General features: G+C 44.8%; 1 protein-coding gene across 2 annotated transcripts in view; it reads left to right on the top strand.

The window, feature by feature from the left end:
* The window catches only part of LOC142494809 (NACHT, LRR and PYD domains-containing protein 1 homolog), an 81,804-nt gene that overhangs the window by 47,581 nt on the left and 14,249 nt on the right, over window positions 1–19,974 (top strand). For both annotated transcript variants that reach the window (XM_075599308.1, XM_075599309.1), the window contains exons 6-9: window positions 10,246–10,587; window positions 14,765–14,923; window positions 16,901–16,936; window positions 17,855–19,583. In XM_075599308.1, the coding sequence (XP_075455423.1) occupies window positions 10,246–10,587; window positions 14,765–14,923; window positions 16,901–16,936; window positions 17,855–19,583 (2,266 nt within the window). The remainder of the gene's footprint in view (window positions 1–10,245; window positions 10,588–14,764; window positions 14,924–16,900; window positions 16,937–17,854; window positions 19,584–19,974) is intronic.

Raw genomic sequence — 19,974 nt, 5'->3', positions numbered from 1 at the left:
CACACACTCTCCCATTTACACACACACACACACACACACACACACACACACACACACACACACACACACACACACACACACACACACACACACACACACACACACACACACACACACACACACACACACACACACACACACTATCCCATATACACACACACACACACACACACTCACTATCCCATATACACACACACTCACTATCCCATATACACACACACACACTATCCCATATACACACACACACACTATCCCACCCACACACACACACACACACACACACTATCCCATATACACACACACTCACTATCCCATATACACACACACACACTATCCCATATACACACACACTATCCCATATACACACACACTCACTCTGTGGGAGGGGAGCGGAGACAGACACGGGGACCAGGGGGAACACCCGCGCTGCCATCTCGCGGCCTGCGCGAGCAGTAACGGGGACCAGCGGGACCGGAGGGGAAGCGGGAGCAGGGACCGGAGGGGAAGCGGAGACCTGGGGGAACACCCGTACTGCCATCTCGCGGCCCGCGCGAGCAGTAACGGGGACCGAGGGGCAGCGGAGACCGGAGGGGAAGTGGAGACCAGGGGGTACACTCCCACTGCGCGTGTGGCAAAGGAGCGTGGGATGGAGAGGAAGCGCCTGGGCTGCAGCCGCGGGACTCTCCAAGCCTACCACCCGCCCCGGGCAGCAAGCGGGGATCGGGGTCAGGGGGGGTGGGGCTGACCCTAAATGCTTGAACCACAGCCTACCACAGAAACTAGGTGAATCCCTCCGACACAGCCGAGGAAATCTTGTAGTTACAGAATAGGTGACAACTTTAAAAGACACCATGGAAGACCTTTAAAACAGGAAGAGGCGCCAAAGCCTCTGCATCATGAACATACCCGCGTCACACCAATCAGGGAGGGGGATTATTTATTTATTTAAAATAAATAAAAAAATAAAAAATTGGCGCGAGCAGGGGAATTCCTAGAGCCGCAGCAAAGGCTCGCCAGCGGCCTAAATCCACTCGCTACAGGCGATTAGTTATAATTTATTGTCGAACACTGCCTATAGAGAGTCAATGGGTGCTATGCACAAAGCAGTGATAAGTGCTTTTAAGTGAGATAACTGCCTTTATAGCGTGATACTGCCTGCTGTGAGATTCACAAAGCAGTGATAACAGTGCAGTATCGTGCTATAATGGCTACTTAAAAGCACTTATCTCACAGAACGCAGTATCGCGCTATAAAGGCATTTATCTCACTTAAAAGACTTATCACTGCTTTGTGAATCTCACAGAAGGCAGTATCACGCTATAATGGCTTTTTATCTCACTTAAAAGTACTTATCACTGCTTAGTGCATAACCCCCAATGTGTTTGTAGCAGCAATAATATGCAGTGGATGGAATAGGTGAAATTTGGCACACACAGAGGTTGGCTGATTGACAGATGATATGCAACAGAGTCCAAATAAGGTGCAAAAGATACTTAGCATAAGTCCAGCAGTAACAAATGTCCACAGCCAAGGGGAATACTCGTGGGTTCAGGGATGGTAAATCACGGCTGCAACCGCCACACTGCGCATGCTCCCTGTGTAGTGGGAGCGTCGGGCGGAAACACGTGATGCAGCAGGAAGAAGTGATGTCAGCTGGGGGCACCACCGGCTCCAGGAGAGACAAACAAGCCCCGACATGCACGTTTCGCCACCTGCTTCATCCGGGGGCTTACCGTGTAGTATGATAGCAAACATTTAAATAGTCTGATCAATTTGTGACGTATGGGGTAATCAGGAAAATGAGTCAGCTGGAAAGAGGCAATGGTAATGAACTTTCTCCAGGGACCCTGATTCGTTAAGGAAACTGCAGTATGAGGCAGGGATTAACTGCCTAGTGCAAGGAGAAAAATAAGAGATAATTAATACAGCACAGAAGAGATAAAAAGTCTGTAGAGGGCAAAAACGAATAAAAACTAATAAAAAGAGGAGAATAGAGTATATGTCTATATATATGTAGAGGAACCAGAAGATAAAGTTACATTTCAAAAATTTGAAAAAAGATCAAACTGCCAAAAATCATATACAGAAAACACATATAAGTACACAAATTAATGAGTAAATAGTGCAATATGTGTTAATGATGAAATAAACAAATACTAGTGGTGACAAAGGCTGGCAACTTAAATAAAACTATATATATTTATATAAGTGCCCATAAATTCAGATGAAAAAAACACACAAGGGATCGTTAAATGAACATTGCGAACCCCATGTATTCGTTCATACCTAGGGGCAGCAAGCTTCCCAATTTAACGATCCAGCGGCATTCACGTTGTAATAATGATCTTTCCAGATCGCCACCTCTAATGCCCCAAAAAGCTGATCAATGGCAAAAACTTTTAACAGATCAATATTTGAATTGTGCTTAAGTCTAAAGTGTCTTGCAACTGTGGTCAATTTGCGTCCACTTTGAAAGTCATGATCACTATTTTTGATGTTACGAACGTGTTCCAAAACATGAAATCTAAGCTCTCTAGTTGTCATCCCAATGTAGATCATTGGGCACGGACATTTAAGATAATAGATCACAGCCATAGGCCTCGGACATAGTGCACTGAGCGTCGCTGAGCAGTGCTCTCGCTTGCTGACGCTCACGCTACCAGGAGCTTTTTGCTGTCCTGACAGAGGAGACAGCAAGCGCGCTTGGGAGGCGGGTATCACTGTGTGTGTGTGTGTGTGTGTGTCACTTGGTAGCTGTCAGTGTGTGTGTGTGTGTGTGTGTGTGTGTGTGTGTGTGTGTGTGTGTGTGTGTGTGTGTGTGTCACTTTGAAGTGTTCTGTGTGTTTGTGTGTCACTGGGGAACGTGTGTGTGTGTGTGTGTGTGTGTGTGTGTGTGTGTGTGTGTGTGTGTGTGTGTGTGTGTGTGTGTGTGTGTGTGTGTGTGTGTGTGTGTGTGTGTGTGTATATTATATAATATTTGAAAAATTAAAAAAATAAAGACATGTGGTGAGAATAAATTATTTATTAACATTGTGCAACTTTGATAAATATATTCACGCACGCACGCAAACACACACATACACACACACACATGTATATATATACACACACACACACACACACACACACACACACACACAATGCACACAATGCGCACACACATGCATACACAATGCACACACAGACACACACACACACACACACACACACACACACACAGATGCACACACACATGCACACATGCATACACATGCATACACACACACACACACACACACACACAATGCAAACACACACACACACAAGGCACACAATGCACACACACACACACACACACACACACACACACACACACACACACACACACACACACACACACACACACACACACACACACACACACACACACACACACACACACACATACATGTATACACACATATGCACACACAGACACACACACACACAGATGCACACACACATGCACACATACACACACATGCATACACATGGATACACACACACACACACACACACACACAATGCACACAATCACACACACACATGCATACATGTATACACACATATGCACACACAGACACACACACACACAGATGCACACACACATGCATACACATACACACACACAATGCACACAATGCACACACACACACATGCATACATGTATACACACATATGCACACACAGACACACACACACACAGATGCACACACACATGCATACACATGCATACACATACACACACACAATGCACACAATGCACACACACACACACACACACACACACACACACACACACACACACATGCATACATGCATACACACATATGCGCACACAGACATGCACACATGCATAAACACACACACACACACACACACACACACATACACACACACACACACACACACACACACACACAATGCGCACACACACACTGCACACACACATATACACACACAGACACACACATACACATGCACACACACACACATGCATACACAATGCACACACACATATGCACACACAGACACACACACATGCACACTGTGACATAGTCCAAAGATGTTAGGCAGCTTTCTGCCCCATTTTTAGAGCAGAAAGTGCAGGAATAGCTAAAAATGATCCGTTCCACAGCTTCACATTAACTCAGGCAGCTGGATGGAAAATCCAGACCACAGATTACAATGGCTCTAGTTCTCCCTCACCTGCTCTTCTAATCACATGCACAGGTATTTAGAGCAGAGAGGTTTTGCATTTCACTCTCTCTCCTTGGAGCCTGGGGGCTGGGGGTGTCGCTGCTCCCCTGCATCCAGTATCGAGGTTGACGGCCTCTCCACGTATCACAGTACCAGAGGATTTGCCTGGACACCCCAAACAGATAAGACAAACAAATGGTTACTGCTGTTGCTAAAAGACTGTGCTGTATCTTGTGACCCTAAATGAGAGAGCATTGTTTTAAGCTGGGGAACCAGTTTAGTTGGCCAGCAGCTGTTAGAGAGACTGATTTTGATGTGTAGTTAGATCCCTGAAAGGGATAGGATTTTGTTTATATGATTTGGTTTCTTTTTACTTGAAATAACAGTGTGGGAAGTACTGTAACAATGAAATGAGTGAACTGCTGAATGAAAGTATCTGAGTACCTCTAACCTACACATGTTAAAGCTGCAGTACCTTACTTGGATGAAAATAAAGCAGGCAGAAGCCTGAGTTAAGCAGCTTAATACTTTGCATGATCCTGTTTTTGTATTAAATAACCCTAGAAGACTGTGTCGGGAAGAACCCAGACAGACGTCAGCACTACAAAAGAGGGGCGTTTGTCACATATGGTGGAGAATGCGGGCAGACACTAAAGTCTGTGGGTTTGCAAATAAATGCGGGGGTTTAAAATGGCCGCCCAGCTGAAGTAAAATACAGATGCTATGAGTGAAGTCTGTTCCACTGTGTATATCAGTTGTGCTTCTAGCATACACAGAGAATGTGCGAAGTGTGGATGCAATAGCACCCTGAACCCAAACAGAAAACCAAAATGTTTTGCTGAAGAAAAAAATTTTTTTTTGCATCTAGCAAGTGCTGTTTGTAAAGCTAATGCCTTTTGCTGAAGTGAGTGAATTTGCAGCTAGCAAGTGCTGTATGTAAGTTGCTGAAGTGAGTGAAATTGCAGCTAGCAATTGTCCCTGCCGGGTTTCTAAAATGGCCGACGTGAAATGTTTGTTGTGTAATGTACGTAACCATACAAAACAGTGTCCCTTCAGGCCATACTATGATCACGACCCTGGAGGAGAGCCGTACCCACAGATGAATTTAGTATGCTGGGCCTGTCGTGAAGTAGGTCACATGGAAGATGTGTGCCCCAAAATTTTCAAAGACAAACAGCTGCAAAAGCAAGCAACGCCCTGTGAGTGCAAGCAAGATGTGGAAGCTGATAACAGTGAGTGTGTGCCCAGGACCACTGATATCTCTGGAGCTAATAAAGCAAAAAGAAAGAAAACTGTTCCTCAAGTCACAGGGGAACTGACCGAGCCACTTGAACCTGCACTGTCAGGACATGCGTCAGAAAGGCGCCGAGATGAGCAACAGCCCATAGGGCCTGGCGCAATCGTCCCAGGAATGACGACACGCCTAGAGATGACAAAGGCTACTGCTACCATCATAGGCAGAGAGCCAAGCGAATCAAAGAAAACAAGAACTGACTGGAAACTATGCTATGAGATGTCCCAGAAAGATGTGCAAAACTTCATCACAGAGTTGGGGGTTTCTCGGCAAGAGGCTAGCGCGCTTAAAGCAGAGCTGGAACTCTCACGCCATGAGGTCTACGCTCGCAGCACAGAGCTGTGTACATTGAAGGAAACCTATGAGAATACCCTGAGTAATTTAGAGACTGTAAAAAGAGAGAATGTAAGTCTGACACAGAAAAATTCAGACTTGACTGACCAGATCAGTGAAGGTGATGAGAAGCTTCACCAAGCAGAAAAAGTGGAGAAGCAATTGATCCAGGAAAAGTTAGAAATGCAGGAAGCACTGCAGAATACAGAATCAGCGGCGATCCAGGCGACACAATCTGCAGAGCTCTAAAAAATGGAGGCGCTGATTCAAACCCAGAGCAAGCACCAGAAAGAGGTGAAGACCCTGAGGGAGGTCTGGCACGATCAGGTTGGAGAGCTGCAGAAGCAGATGGCTGAGCGCGAGATACAGTGCGCCAAGAGAGAGGAGGTGTCCGTCCGTCAGGTGGTTTGCCTGACACTGCGCTATAAAAGCGAGATGGCCGATATCTACAAGCAGCTGGACCACACGGCAAATGAGGGGGCCCGGCTGCAGCTGGAGCTGGACAAGACCCGGAAGGAGCACCTGCAGCTGCAGGTCAAGAATAGAGAAAATGAAACAGAGTTAAACCTCGCTCTGAAACAGATGACGGACATGGGAGAAGCGGCTAAAGTGGTTCAGTCGGGCTATCAATCCTACCTCCTAACCAAGCAAGCTGTACGTTCCTATACGTGTATCTTCAATGCTGTTGCAATATTACGATTTGCTATAAAGATGAAGTTGGAGAAAGAGATTCCAAGGCTAAAAGAGACACGGTCACAAAAGGAGACCAGGGAAAGTAAACTCAATGCCCTCACTGATGACAAAGAGGAAGGAGAAAGAATTGACTTTGATTGTGCTGCTGTTATTCCAGAAACAGATAGGCACCCTCCTGAGAATATACTCCCTGATCTGGAATTCAAAAATCCAGATCCTCAATTTCATTTACGTTGTCCAGAAGATTATCAAACTAGTGGACACACCCAGGACAACACAGAAGATGTTTTAGCCAAGTGGGTGGCAGTTCCTGAAAACACAAACTTGTTGACAGATCCTGATGACATGGTTAATATGGACTACGTTTGTACAGAGGCAACTAGGTCTCCAAAACCCAAAGGCCTGGTAATGGCCACAAAAGGGAAATCAAAGATTGAAAAGAAAAAACAACGAAGGTTAACACGGCGCCTGAATAGTTCCATATCTCACCAATCTGGACCACACTGTGGAGCCAAGGAGAATCTGGTCCAAGGGTCTCATCAGAAGCTAAAGAAACAGTCCAGTCATTTGCAGGTTGCAGCGGGCTATGAAATAAAGTCAAAGGATGCAATAGACTGGAAGTCAAAAAAAAAAAAAAAAGTTTGGGGGAACTGACCGATTTATTTTTTATTACACGTGTGGACTATGTCACGGACACTTAACTATGCAAATAAGCATTTTGTCAATATTACAATGTTATATTGGTTCTCTGTGTTGAAAATGTAGCTAAACTACAAATTAATATACAGGGTTGATGGCCCTTAAGATTACAAGGCTGTAGTATAAGAGAAAAAATATTGGTAGCTTACAATATGGAAGAAAAAAAAAATGCCCTTTTCGGTTGGTAAATTTATAATGAAGTTCATATTCGTATCATGTGAATACTTAATGTTGTAGTGAGGAGTTAGCTCAAGTATTTCAGGTAGGACGCTCACCCCAGTGAGGTCCATGGCCGCTCACCCCAGTAGGTGTGAGCTGGGGAGGGGGATATGTGACATAGTCCAAAGATGTTAGGCAGCTTTCTGCCCCATTTTTAGAGCAGAAAGTGTAGGAATAGCTAAAAATGATCCGTTCCACAGCTTCACATTAACTCAGGCAGCTGGATGGAAAATCCAGACCACAGATTACAATGGCTCTAGTTCTCCCTCACCTGCTCTTCTAATCACATGCACAGGTATTTAGAGCAGAGAGGTTTTGCATTTCACTCTCTCTCCTTGGAGCCTGGGGGCTGGGGGTGTCGCTACTCTCCTGCATCCAGTATCGAGGTTGACGGCCTCTCCACGTATCACAGTACCAGAGGATTTGCCTGGACACCCCAAACAGATAAGACAAACAAATGGTTACTGCTGTTGCTAAAAGACTGTGCTGTATCTTGTGACCCTAAATGAGAGAGCATTGTTTTAAGCTGGGGAACCAGTTTAGTTGGCCAGCAGCTGTTAGAGAGACTGATTTTGATGTGTAGTTAGATCCCTGAAAGGGATAGGATTTTGTTTATATGATTTGGTTTCTTTTTACTTGAAATAACAGTGTGGGAAATACTGTAACAATGAAATGAGTGAACTGCTGAATGAAAGTATCTGAGTACCTCTAACCTACACATGTTAAAGCTGCAGTACCTTACTTGGATGAAAATAAAGCAGGCAGAAGCCTGAGTTAAGCAGCTTAATACTTTGCATGATCCTGTTTTTGTATTAAATAACCCTAGAAGACTGTGTCGGGAAGAACCCAGACAGACGTCAGCACTACAAAAGAGGGGCGTTTGTCACAACACATACACACATGCATACACATGCATACACATGCACACACACACACTGCACACACACACGCACAATGCACACACACATATGCACACACAGACACACACACACACACACACAGATGCACACACACACACACACAAGGCACACACACACATACACACACACATGCATACACATGCATACACATACACACACACAATGCAAACACACACACACACAATGCACACACAGAAGGGGGGCAGGAACCGGAGCAGAAGGGGGGAAGGGACCGGAGCAGAAGGGGGGCAGGAACCGGAGCAGAAGGGGGGCAGGGACCGGAGCAGAAGGGGGGCAGGGACCGGAGCAGAAGGGGGGCAGGGACCGGAGCAGAAGGGGGGCAGGGACCGGAGCAGAAGGGGGGCAGGGACCGGAGCAGAAGGGGGGCAGGGACCGGAGCAGAAGGGGGGCAGGGACCGGAGCAGAAGGGGGGCAGGGACCGGAGCAGAAGGGGGGCAGGAACCGGAGCAGAAGGGGGGCAGGGACCGGAGCAGAAGGGGGGCAGGGACCAGAGCAAAAGGGGGACAGGGACCGAAGCAGAAGGGGGGCAGGGACCGGAGCAGAAGGGAGACAGCGATCGGGGCATCACCCTCTCCTCTCCCCCCCCTCCTACACACACACATACATACATACATACATACATACATACATACATACACACACATACACACACAATGCCTCAATGCCTTCTGTCTGGTAATGGCTGCTCTGTAGGGAGCCGGCTGCAGCCCCATTGGATGGGAGCGGTCACGTGACCGCTCCTCCGCTTCCCCGAGCACCAAATATCAGTTTGGCGCTCGGGGAAGAGTTTCTCCTCCTCAGCGCGCATCAGCATGGAGAAACTATAGCCGCGCTGATAGCAGATGCAGGGGCGTTCTGCATCTGTTCAGCGCGGCTCAGCACGCCTCAGCACGCCTGAGTGCTCTATGGCCCGGGCCTTAGACTTGCAATTCAAAGTAGACCTTATTTCAAATTTTGTAAGTCCTCTAGAATCATAAAATTCCTTGCTAGCCTGCATATAATGGCAGGCTGAGCATGATCGACAAGGTGTAAAACCTTTTAATTGTTCTCTTGTAAGAAAGATGGAGGATCTATTGGGGATATAGGTGCCCTACGGCTAACCAAATTAACTCTCTCACCCAGAACTTGTTTCAAATCCGCATCTGTGGTGAGGATGTGCCAATGTTTTTGGATGGCTTCCCTATACCTCCGCCAATTGCGATCATAGGCGCCAATGAAGCGTATGGTCGTATCTGCTGTTTTCTTTTTCTTTTTGTCCTCCACTGTGCCTGTCAGGAGTGAAATACGGGATCTGTCTTTAATTTTGGATCTTCCTCTACCAATGATGGAATTACTGTAACCCCGATCTCGGAAACGCGAGGTCATCTCCACCGCCCTAGCACTAAAGGTCCGTTCCTGTGAGCAATTTCTCTTAAGACGTAAAAATTCACCCACCGGCACACCCTGTATTTGATGTGCCGGGTGGGCACTGGATGCATGCAAAATTGAGTTGGTGGAAGTACTTTTGCGATGAATATCGGTACTGATGCTTCCATCCAGATCAATATTAATTCTAACGTCGAGAAAGTCAACACAGTCCAGATCAATAGTGCTAGTCAGTTTGATATTCAGATTGTTGTGGTTGAGGCCCAAAATGAATGCCTTCAGGGCCGTTGGTGACCCATTCCAAATGATGAAGATGTCATCTATGAACCTCATCTCATTCGCAACTACGGGAAGTCTCTGAACGTTGAAAAACAAACAACAAAACTAATTCTCAAGTAGGCCGGGGTGTGAATATATATGATACAATGTGCAGAGAATTCTGTTTTTCCAGGACCAATTTCTAATGATTTCTTGCTTTCTCAGGCGCCCGCTCCTCAGAGATCACAGGGTTTATGGCAGAAGATGTGCTGCTGCCTTGTGTCGTTACACATGATGACGAATTTATACTTCAAAACCTTGTTGTGAACTGGCAGAGGGAAAATCGTGAGGTTGTTCACAGCTTTTTTTATGGAAAAGACCATCCAGATTATCAGGAAAAGGGATTTCATGGAAGAACGCAGCTATTTCCACAGGAATTTCCCAGAGGAAACCTGTCCCTCGTACTGAAACGTGTACGTCCGTCTGATGCTGGGAAATACGTCTGCTTTGTGTATCTGAATGATGCAAAGGGATATAAAACTATCTGGACAGAGCTTGTGATCCAAGGTACTTATTAATTAGTTATAACTACAAATTATAGATATGGCTTTAAAGATATTATTCGCAGAAAGAATCCCAACCTAATCAAATGATCAAAAATAAGTTTCTAAAAGGTATTATTATTATTGGTGATTTTCACTAATTCCCAAACTATATGATGATACACAGACCAGTTAGGCTGCTGGGCTCAAACTCAAATCCCCGCGCTGTATGACTGAATCTAACACAGCCGCTCTGGGTAAGCTGTATTCTCTCTTTATATGTATAACATCTACTGCAGGTAAGGCAGGATTATGGCATGGAACACGGCGATTTACTGTAACTATTACCACCTTCTCTTTCATGTCCTGGTAATATTCTGTGCCCCACATTGCTATGCTAAGAGACAATACGTCAAAGAGCAAATTACTTTATCTTCCCCATTACAAAGTTTTTAATTTAGAGTGAAATGCAAGCGCTGAGAGTCCTATGTACGAAACCTAAACAAAACGTTTCTATTTCATATGAGATGACTATGTGCTGTTGGTGAATATATGGTGCATACAACAGCTGCCTTTCTTAGTTGTCAGTTGTCAGAGCAGCTTTCAGACAAGGGAGGTGATTGGACAGGAGGCGGCAGCCTCTCCAGGGCAGGCATTTCCTTTCCTATTGTCTGATCTTAGACCGCGCTTATAGTGTTGGCGACCGCGACTGATAACGTCACCCGTTGCTGTCGCCTCCAGCGAAAGTTGCAATTAGATTTTTAGTGACGTCACTTGCGACAAGGCCAGTGACGTCACTAAAGGGGGCGGACCGCGCAATTTGATTGGTTTAGAGACAGTCACATGTGACGACTGTCTGTAAAAAATCTAATTTACCCGGCTTCCAAATTTTCAGTCACGCTGGCGACGGAGTAAATTGATTTGTTGTGGAGTGACGTCGCTTCGCCAGGCACTGTAAGCGGAGCCTTATTTGTTGCACTTATTGTATGATAATTCCCCTGTACTGTGGTATCTCTTGTAAAGCACTAAGTACAGCTGTGGGTGCTATATAAGTAAAGATATACTGTACATACAAACAAACCCAAACCCACCTGAAAAATATGATAGATTACAAAAACATTAATAACATTATACAATATCACCCTTTAGTGGCCCAGATAGCCAGATAGTCATGGCAAAAGCAAAACACAATGTACTGTATGTTTGTTTCCAAAACATGAGTTTCCATCCTTAGTAATTGGTTCTGGTAAGGGAGAATCACAATAGAAACACATATTCACTCTTTAATTTTTCTTGACACTGATGTTATATATTTATAAAATATTTTACCAGGAAGTAATACAGTGAGAGTTACCTCTCGTTTTCAAGTATGTCCTGGGCACAGAGTAAAACAAATAATACATGGTTACAAATACAGTTACATAAATTAACAGGGTATACATTATATACAAGACATTGCATGAGCGGTTAAAGAAAATATATATTATAGGCGTATGAAACAGTTACAGATAAGATTAAAATGTAAGACAGCCTTAGATTTGAAAGAACTTAAACTGGTGGAGGATGTGAGAGTCTCTGGTAGGTTGTTCCAGTTTTGGGGTGCACGATAAGAGAAGGAGGAGCGTCCGGATACTTTGTTGAGCCTTGGGACCATGAACAGTCTTTTGGAGTCTGATCTCAGATGGTAGGTGCTGCATGTGGTAGGGGTGAGGAGCTTGTTCAGGTAGCTGGGTAGCTTGCCCATAAAGAATTTGAAGGCAAGACAGGAAAGGTGAACTTTGCACCTAGACTCAAGTGATGACCAATCTAGTTCTTTGAGCATTTCGCAGTGATGTGTGTTGTAGTTGCATTGGAGAACAAAACGACAAATTGAGTTGTAGATGGTGTCAAGTTTGCTAAGGTTGGTTTGAGGTGCCGAGCCATATACTATGTCTCCATAGTCAATAATTGGCATTAGCATCTGCTGTGCGATATGCTTTCTGACCAGGAGACTTAGGCTAAGGCCCCGTTATCTCCACTGCAACGCGCGCCCGCGAGATTGGCGGCGCGTGCAGCCGATTACCTGGTCTGCAGCTCATTGCAAGAAGAGAGAACGGGGGGGGGGCATGGCGGAGGAGTGACGGGGGCGCGGCCATGACGTCACCCGGCAGGTTCGCCCTCATTGGCTGAACCGCCGGGGGGGCGTGCCGTATCGCTCGACGCGAGTCCTGCTCTCAATTCTATTGAGAGCAGGAGCAGCTCTCGCCCCAGCGCTGCGGCCCCCCCTCGCAGCGGGCCCGGCGCCATTGAGGGGAGGGCTCTCGTCCGCCACAGCGGACGCTGTAGTAGGCAGCGGGGGCAAGGCCTTAGGTAGGATTTGTTCCTGTAAAGTACCCCTAGTTTGGCATAGGTCTTGGTTGTCAGGGTATCAATGTGCATCCCGAATGTTAAGTGGGAGTCAAACCATATGCCCAGGTATTTAAAACTAGTGACAGGTGTTAGGGTGGTGTTAGCGTTGGTTCTAATCTGGAGCTCAGTCGCTGGAAGCTTTAAAAATGTAGTCTTGGTCCCAAATACCATTGTTACAGTCTTGTCAGTGTTTAAAAACAGTTTGTTTTGGGAAATCCAGTTTTCGAGTCTCAAAAAGTCAGACTGAAGTATGTGTTAAAGGTCAGAGAGGCTATGGCTGTGTGCATATAGGATTGTGTCATATGCATACATGTGTATTGAGGCTTTCTTACAAGCTGTGGGAAGATCATTGATGAACACTGAGAAGAGTAGGGGCCACAGAACAGAGCCTTGCGGGACACCACAGGTGATATCCAGGGGGTTGGAGTTAGAGCCTGAGATGGACACATGTTGGGATCTGCCTGACCGGTAGGTCTGAAACCAGTTTAAAGCATGCTTCCCTATTCCAGAGCTCTGGAGTTTGTTAAGCAGGATAGCATGATCAACAGTATCAAAAGCCTTTGCAAAATCTAGGAATACTGCACCAGTGAGTTGACCCCGTTCCATTCCACACTGGATTTCATTGCAAACTTTTAGCAGGGTAGTTATGGTGGAGTGTTTGGGGCGAAAGCCAGATTAGAATTGGCTAGGGAAATTTGTCTTGGTATAGTAATCGCTTAGTTGGGAGTGGAAACATTTTCCATGACTTTGGATAGAATTGGGAGAAGTGAGATTGGCCTGTAGTTTGAGATAGTGTTTTTGTCCCCACTTTTGAAGATTGGAACAACTCTGGCAGTTTTCCAGTTTTTAGGGATATGGCCTGCAGACAGGATAGAGTTGACTATGGAAGCAATTGGTTTGGCAATGGCTGGGGCACCAAGACGTAGGAACCTAGATTGTAGTAAGTCAGGTCCACATTGGCTGCTTAGTTTTAGTTTGAGGAGCGCTTGTGTAATCTCCTCTTCAGATACTGGGCCAAATTGAAAATTTTGGGCAGTGTTGGGAGGGGGTGGGGCTATGTGGGTACTCCCAGGATGAGATTCAGGTTTGTGGTTTGGGCTACGTTTCGCTAATAAGTTAGTGGCACACCCCACAATGTAATCATTGAATGCATTTGCAATGTCAGTGGGGTTTGTCAGAGTAATATCCCCCTTAGTGATATTACTTGGTTGTTGATGGTTAGAAGGCTGGAATATATTGTTGATAATCTTCCAGAAGTTAGCTGGGTTTGATGTATTTTGGAGGAGATAGTCAGGGTAATATTGTGCTTTTGCATACCTTGTTTGCCTTGTGCACATGTTCCGCAGGCATCTGTAGTGATAGAGATCCTCGGTAGTGCCAGTTACTTTGTAGCTTTTCCACAAGGCATCCCTGAGCTGGTAGAGTGCTATAAGGTCAGTTGTAACCCATGGAAGGTAGGCCCCCCGTACCCTTATTTTGCGTAGTGGAGCATGGGTATCGCAGAGTTTTAAGAACTCTGATTGGAAATAGTCGAGCGCAGAATCAGGGTCGGGAATTAAATCGATTCTGTGCCATGGGCAGTTGGTAAGGTCATCCAGAAACTGTTGTGGGTTAAAGTTTCTAAATGTTCTAGTGAGGAGAACTTTAGGGCTTGAAATGGGGCGGTTTAATTTTCCTTACACAGTACACTATTGCATGGTCACTGAAAACGTGAAAGGATATCAAAGGGTAATAGAAGAAGATTACAAATAATGCATTTTTTCCTAAATAATTCTATTACCAGAATCCTGATTGTTTGAATTTTAATTTGACAGAAAAAGAGACTGAACAAACAGGGAGAATATCTCAGGGTGTGTTTCTAGCAGGACTCACCTCCGTCTTAGCCGTGGCGCTACCCGTGGTGCTAGCCGTGGTGCTAGCCGTGGCGCTGCTTCTGTATAAGAAGAAGAAATACAGGAAGAATACATCAGAAGGTCGGTATTTGTGTATAAATGTCATTCTCCATAGGTTACATGCCTAATAATATGTTTATCATACAGTACATTACACATTTATTAACGAGGCCTGCACATAATTCAATTAGAAATATAAAAAACGGAAGGGATTTCCCCTTGTGCTTGTGCAAGTATTTCTAACTCTTTGTGGTACATTAGACGGGACGAGAATGTGTGATACACCACTGGGTGACTGTTGTAAGGTGTGATGTAATTACAGGTGTGCTAAAGTGTCCTAACCGCGCGCGTAACATTTTCCACCATATTTTTTAAATTTAGCAATTTTACAGAGCTAAAAATAGTACAAAATCAGTCTTAACTGGAGAGAGAGAGAGAGAGAGAGAGAGAGAGAGAGGGAGAGAATATTCAAATTAGACCACTTGCATATTTCTCAGGTGTATTGACAGTTATCTCTCCGTGTGTCCCAATCCCCAGGAAGAAAAAGTGCTAATAAATAAATAAAAGTTTTTTTGAAACTAAGGGTCAGTTGTGCATGCTTTGAATATGTCCCACCTCTAGCTGTGATTATGCCCATTACTGCGGTGTGTGATTAGAGAGCACAGTATATACAGTGAGGTGCAGTATGGGACATGTCTCACCTCTAGATGTCATTGATGCCCATTACTGGGGTGTGTGATTAGAGAGCACTTTATATGCAGTTTCATGAGATATTATGTACTACTGTATATTATGAAATGAATGGAGTTCAACTCCAGAAACCTCCTGCTTCAATGCAACGTTAAAAATACATGGGGGGAAAAGGAAAAAATCAAAACAAGGCCAGCTTAGATTGCCTCTTTAAGGTGTGCTAACACTTAGCACGATTTAGTGAATATGGGCCTTAGTTCTCCTGGTATCCTATCCACTACTTTCCCTTATGCATCTCTGTATCAGCTTGCATTAAAGTCTCTTTAAGAACATATAAACATAGAATTAAGCTCCAGATTAGATATACTTGGCACACCTACTTTGCACATTTTTGTATTCTTTCATATTTAGGACATCCTTCCGTGTATCACAAGCATTTTTGAAGTTCCTTTCTATATGAGATATGAGCTTCCACAACGTACAGTATATAGAGTGTCTATTCCATGAATTCACCACCCTTTCTTTAAAAAAGTACTTCCTCCACATATCCCCAGAGCCCTCCCTCGCCCCAGAGTCACGGCGTGACCTCTCGCTCTAGCACTTCTGCTCTTAAATATGCTTCCCCATTGTAATTTGATGTAATTCCCAGTTTGAATCCTATCCCCCTCTGCCCTGCCCTGCCCTGCAAGCTGTGCTTATTGGGGTCCTTTAGTAACACTGAATGATTGGGCAGTCAGGCTAGGAATACCTGCAGGACGACTCTCTCACCGAAAACTGAGTTTGGGGTGCAACAACAATACACAGAAGTCCTATTAAAGTGTTAGAAAGACCGTGCATCTTCGGGTTACCAAAAGCCTAGTCATTTGGCCTCCAAGCACTTTAACCCCTTCAGTGCCCTGTTGTCACTTAAAGTGCCACCCAGGGGTCCTTATGACATACACCACACGCCATTGCCCCCTGTTGTTTTTGTCGGGGCTGTACGCGATCGGTATCACACTGAAGGGCCCAACGGCCGGAACTGAAACCGCATCACGTGATCGCTCCATGCATTTGGCACTGAAGGGGTGACGTTTTAGCCCAATTTAGTCAATCTTGCCCGGTTTGTGTTGTGTTCTGCTCTTCACTGCATGGATTAAAACCTTGTGGGAAGAGTTTCATGCGAAGGCATTTCTTAATTTTACCTAAATATTTTGCCGGTGTCCCTGTGAGTAACACTGTCCTTTATCTGTTTCCGTGATCTCTGCTTATTTACTACATACTTCAAACTAAGCCCCCTACACATTATGGTTACCAGAGAAATATAAATAAACAAGGTATCAGACACTGAGTTTTGTGTGAACTCATTTAAATATCTTCTTTTTTTCACAGAATTGGCCCCACTGCTGGGATGTGATCCTCTGCACGGTAACACCTTTATACTACCTCTCTGCTATTTACTTTTTCACGCATTAGATTACCAAACAAAGCATCTATACATCCAGGCAGTTAATAGAAAAATATTCACGGCTATCTTGCGTATAATAATAGCGGTCGGGACATGTGCGGGCTGAGGCTGTGCGCGGCCATGACATCACAGAGCTGGTTCGCCCACATTGGACGAACCGCTCACGTGAAGCGCCAGTGAGAGGCAAATTCAATGTTACTTGCTGCGGCAAGCAGCTAAGCACCGTGCATGCACAGGCGCTCACTCACGCTGGCCACACACATTGCTGCCAGCGTGAGCGCCCGCTCAGCGTCATGCTGGCCGCAGACTAAAGCAGGTTAGCAGACAGATTAGCAGAGACACACTCTTCTCTGCACTCACACTTCTCCTGCACTCACACTTCTCCTGCAGTCACACTCTTCTCTGCACTCACTCTTCTCCTGCACTCACACTCTTCTCCTGCATTCACACTCTTCTCTGCACCCACACTCTTCTCCTGCACTCACACTCTTCTCCTGCACTCACACTCTTCTCCTGCACTCACACTCTTCTCTGCACTCACACTCTTCTCCTGCACTCACACTCTTCTCCTGCACTCACACTCTTCTCCTGCACTCACACTCTTCTCCTGCACTCACACTCTTCTCTTCTCTGCACTCACACTCTTCTCCTGCACTCACACTCTTCTCCTGCAGTCTGTCTGCGCTCTCTGGCTCAGTTATAGGGCTAGGAGCCTGGCTAATTACACCAGTGCACCTGAGACATTAGTTCTGCAGCTCTAAGGATACTGGAAACCCAGACCTGTCTCAGACAGAGGCAGTGTGTATATTAAGAAGGGGCAGGGGGTCCTCCCCTGTCACAATGGGTATATAGTTATCATTATTATTTATTTTTTCCAGAAAATATTGAATATTACAGAGAATCTATTCATAAAACAGCTAAACCGTGCTGTAAATCAGGATCCTCTGGGGGCGAGGGATCTGATGGCTGTATACCCAGAACACTCCAGATTCCAGAATGGAGGAAGCAATGTACAGAAGCTGACAATACAAACGACAGTGTTACATTAAAGGATAAAAGAGACTCTATATCTTCAGAAGAACTGTTTACCAAGAACACAATGACGCTAACCTCCAGGAGGATGCTGATAGCAGGAGAAGCTGGAATTGGAAAAAGCTGCTTCTCTAAAGGACTTCAGAAGAGATGGGCTTTCGGGGGCACGGATCTGTTCTATGAATGTGTAATTTATTTTACTTTCACTGAGCTGAAGTCCATTAAGGAACCAGTGAGTGTGACAGAGCTTCTGGGAAACAAGTGTAAGGAGCTGGTACCTGTTCTATCAGAACTTCTACACTCAGATAAACTTCTCATTATATTTGATGGGTTGGATGAGTTTAAACTCAATCTAAAAGCAAAACAGACAGATAGCAGCATTAGTAATGATACTCCGCTCCCTATAGATACTCTCATTTTAAACATTTTATCCAAAGATCTTCTGACTAACACTGATATTCTGGTGACTTCTAGACTCAATTCTTTGACTAAAATTCGCAAATATTTTAAAAGGACATTTATAATGCAAGAATTTACAGATGATCAGATCAAACAATACTGCAAGAGGTTCTGTTCTGATGATGAGATATCACAATCTATTTACCCCTTTATAGAGGAACATAACTTGTCCAGTTTAGTGTCAATCCCCTTACTCAGCAGCGCCTTGTGTGAGCTGTATAATAATCAGGGTTTCCCAAGTTATAAGGAAAGACTAACCACACGCAGTGAGATGATGGTCTCTCTCCTTAAATGTTGCATGAAGAATATCCTCTCCAGTATAGAAGGAACAGATAAAACATGCTGTGCCATAGCACTGTCAGGTTCACAACTTCCAGAGAACATTAAAATAATGATTCATCAAGTGGCAAAACTGTCCTTTGAGAACCTTATTGCTGGCGTGGAGGAGATCAAGGTGCAGAATCTGGGGGAAGGCTGTGTGCACACACAACGACTGCTCAAAGATCTGTCTGAGTTCTTTTTCAAGGAGAGCAGCAATGCTGAGGTATTTGAGTATCGACATGCGAGTATCAGAGACATGTTTGCTGCGTTACACTGTGTGTGGGAGATCCATCAATTGGGAGGGATAGAGGAATGCCTGGATGCCTGGGTCTGGGGACAGATCCTTCCTCAGCACTATGAAACATCTCTTCTACAGAATATAAGTCCAGAACATAGCGTTATGTCTGATCATTTTATCCAGTTCTTTATGGGCCTTGTGATTTACACAGACATTGACAGTCTGTACATGAGTGGGAAAGAGTTAAGTAATGATATAATGATCACATTAAAACAGTGGTTTCACCGGTGGATTGCAAATATATATAATGGTGCCGAAATGCTGAACCTTTTCCATTGTATCCATGAGATACACGATGCTCGTCTCACTGAGTTTCTCTCCAGCAAGTTTAAGACTGTGACTTTATTTAATACTCCACTTAATGCCTCAGACATCAGAGCTCTGCTGTACTGTTTGGAGAACTCCAGACTGGACACACTTGACCTAGCACTGTGTGACTTGGGAGATGCAAACCTACAGCAATTACAGAGCCTCATAAGGAACTCTACAGGGGTCGAGTAAGTGTTTGACTGTTATAAATACAGCATGTCTGCCTGCTTATCAAGAGTTTATCTTCAGGAGGCTGACACTTCTGTCGCTTCAATTAACAGAAATGTAACGCCTAACATTTTCTTATCTGTGGTTATTTTATTACAAGTATAGGGGAGAACTTAAAATAGCAACAGTCATTAATTTATCCACTTTATGACAACATTAGATATTAAGGGGGTGCTGGGCTAAACCCTGTATTATTTTAGTCAGAGCTGGCTTTCCCTTTGTTTGGTATATTAAAGGCTAATGGGATTGTTCATTATACTGCCTTTCCAACAAGAACATGCTATTATTATTATTTTTATTATTACTAATAATGCATGTCAAACCAGGGTCACGCACAAATTCAGATGCACG

The sequence above is a fragment of the Ascaphus truei genome, chromosome 5 (genome assembly GCF_040206685.1).
Source record: "Ascaphus truei isolate aAscTru1 chromosome 5, aAscTru1.hap1, whole genome shotgun sequence".
NCBI lineage: Eukaryota > Metazoa > Chordata > Amphibia > Anura > Ascaphidae > Ascaphus > Ascaphus truei.
The sequence above is the reverse complement of the archived record's forward strand: the minus strand, read 5'-3'. Positions and strand labels throughout refer to the sequence as shown.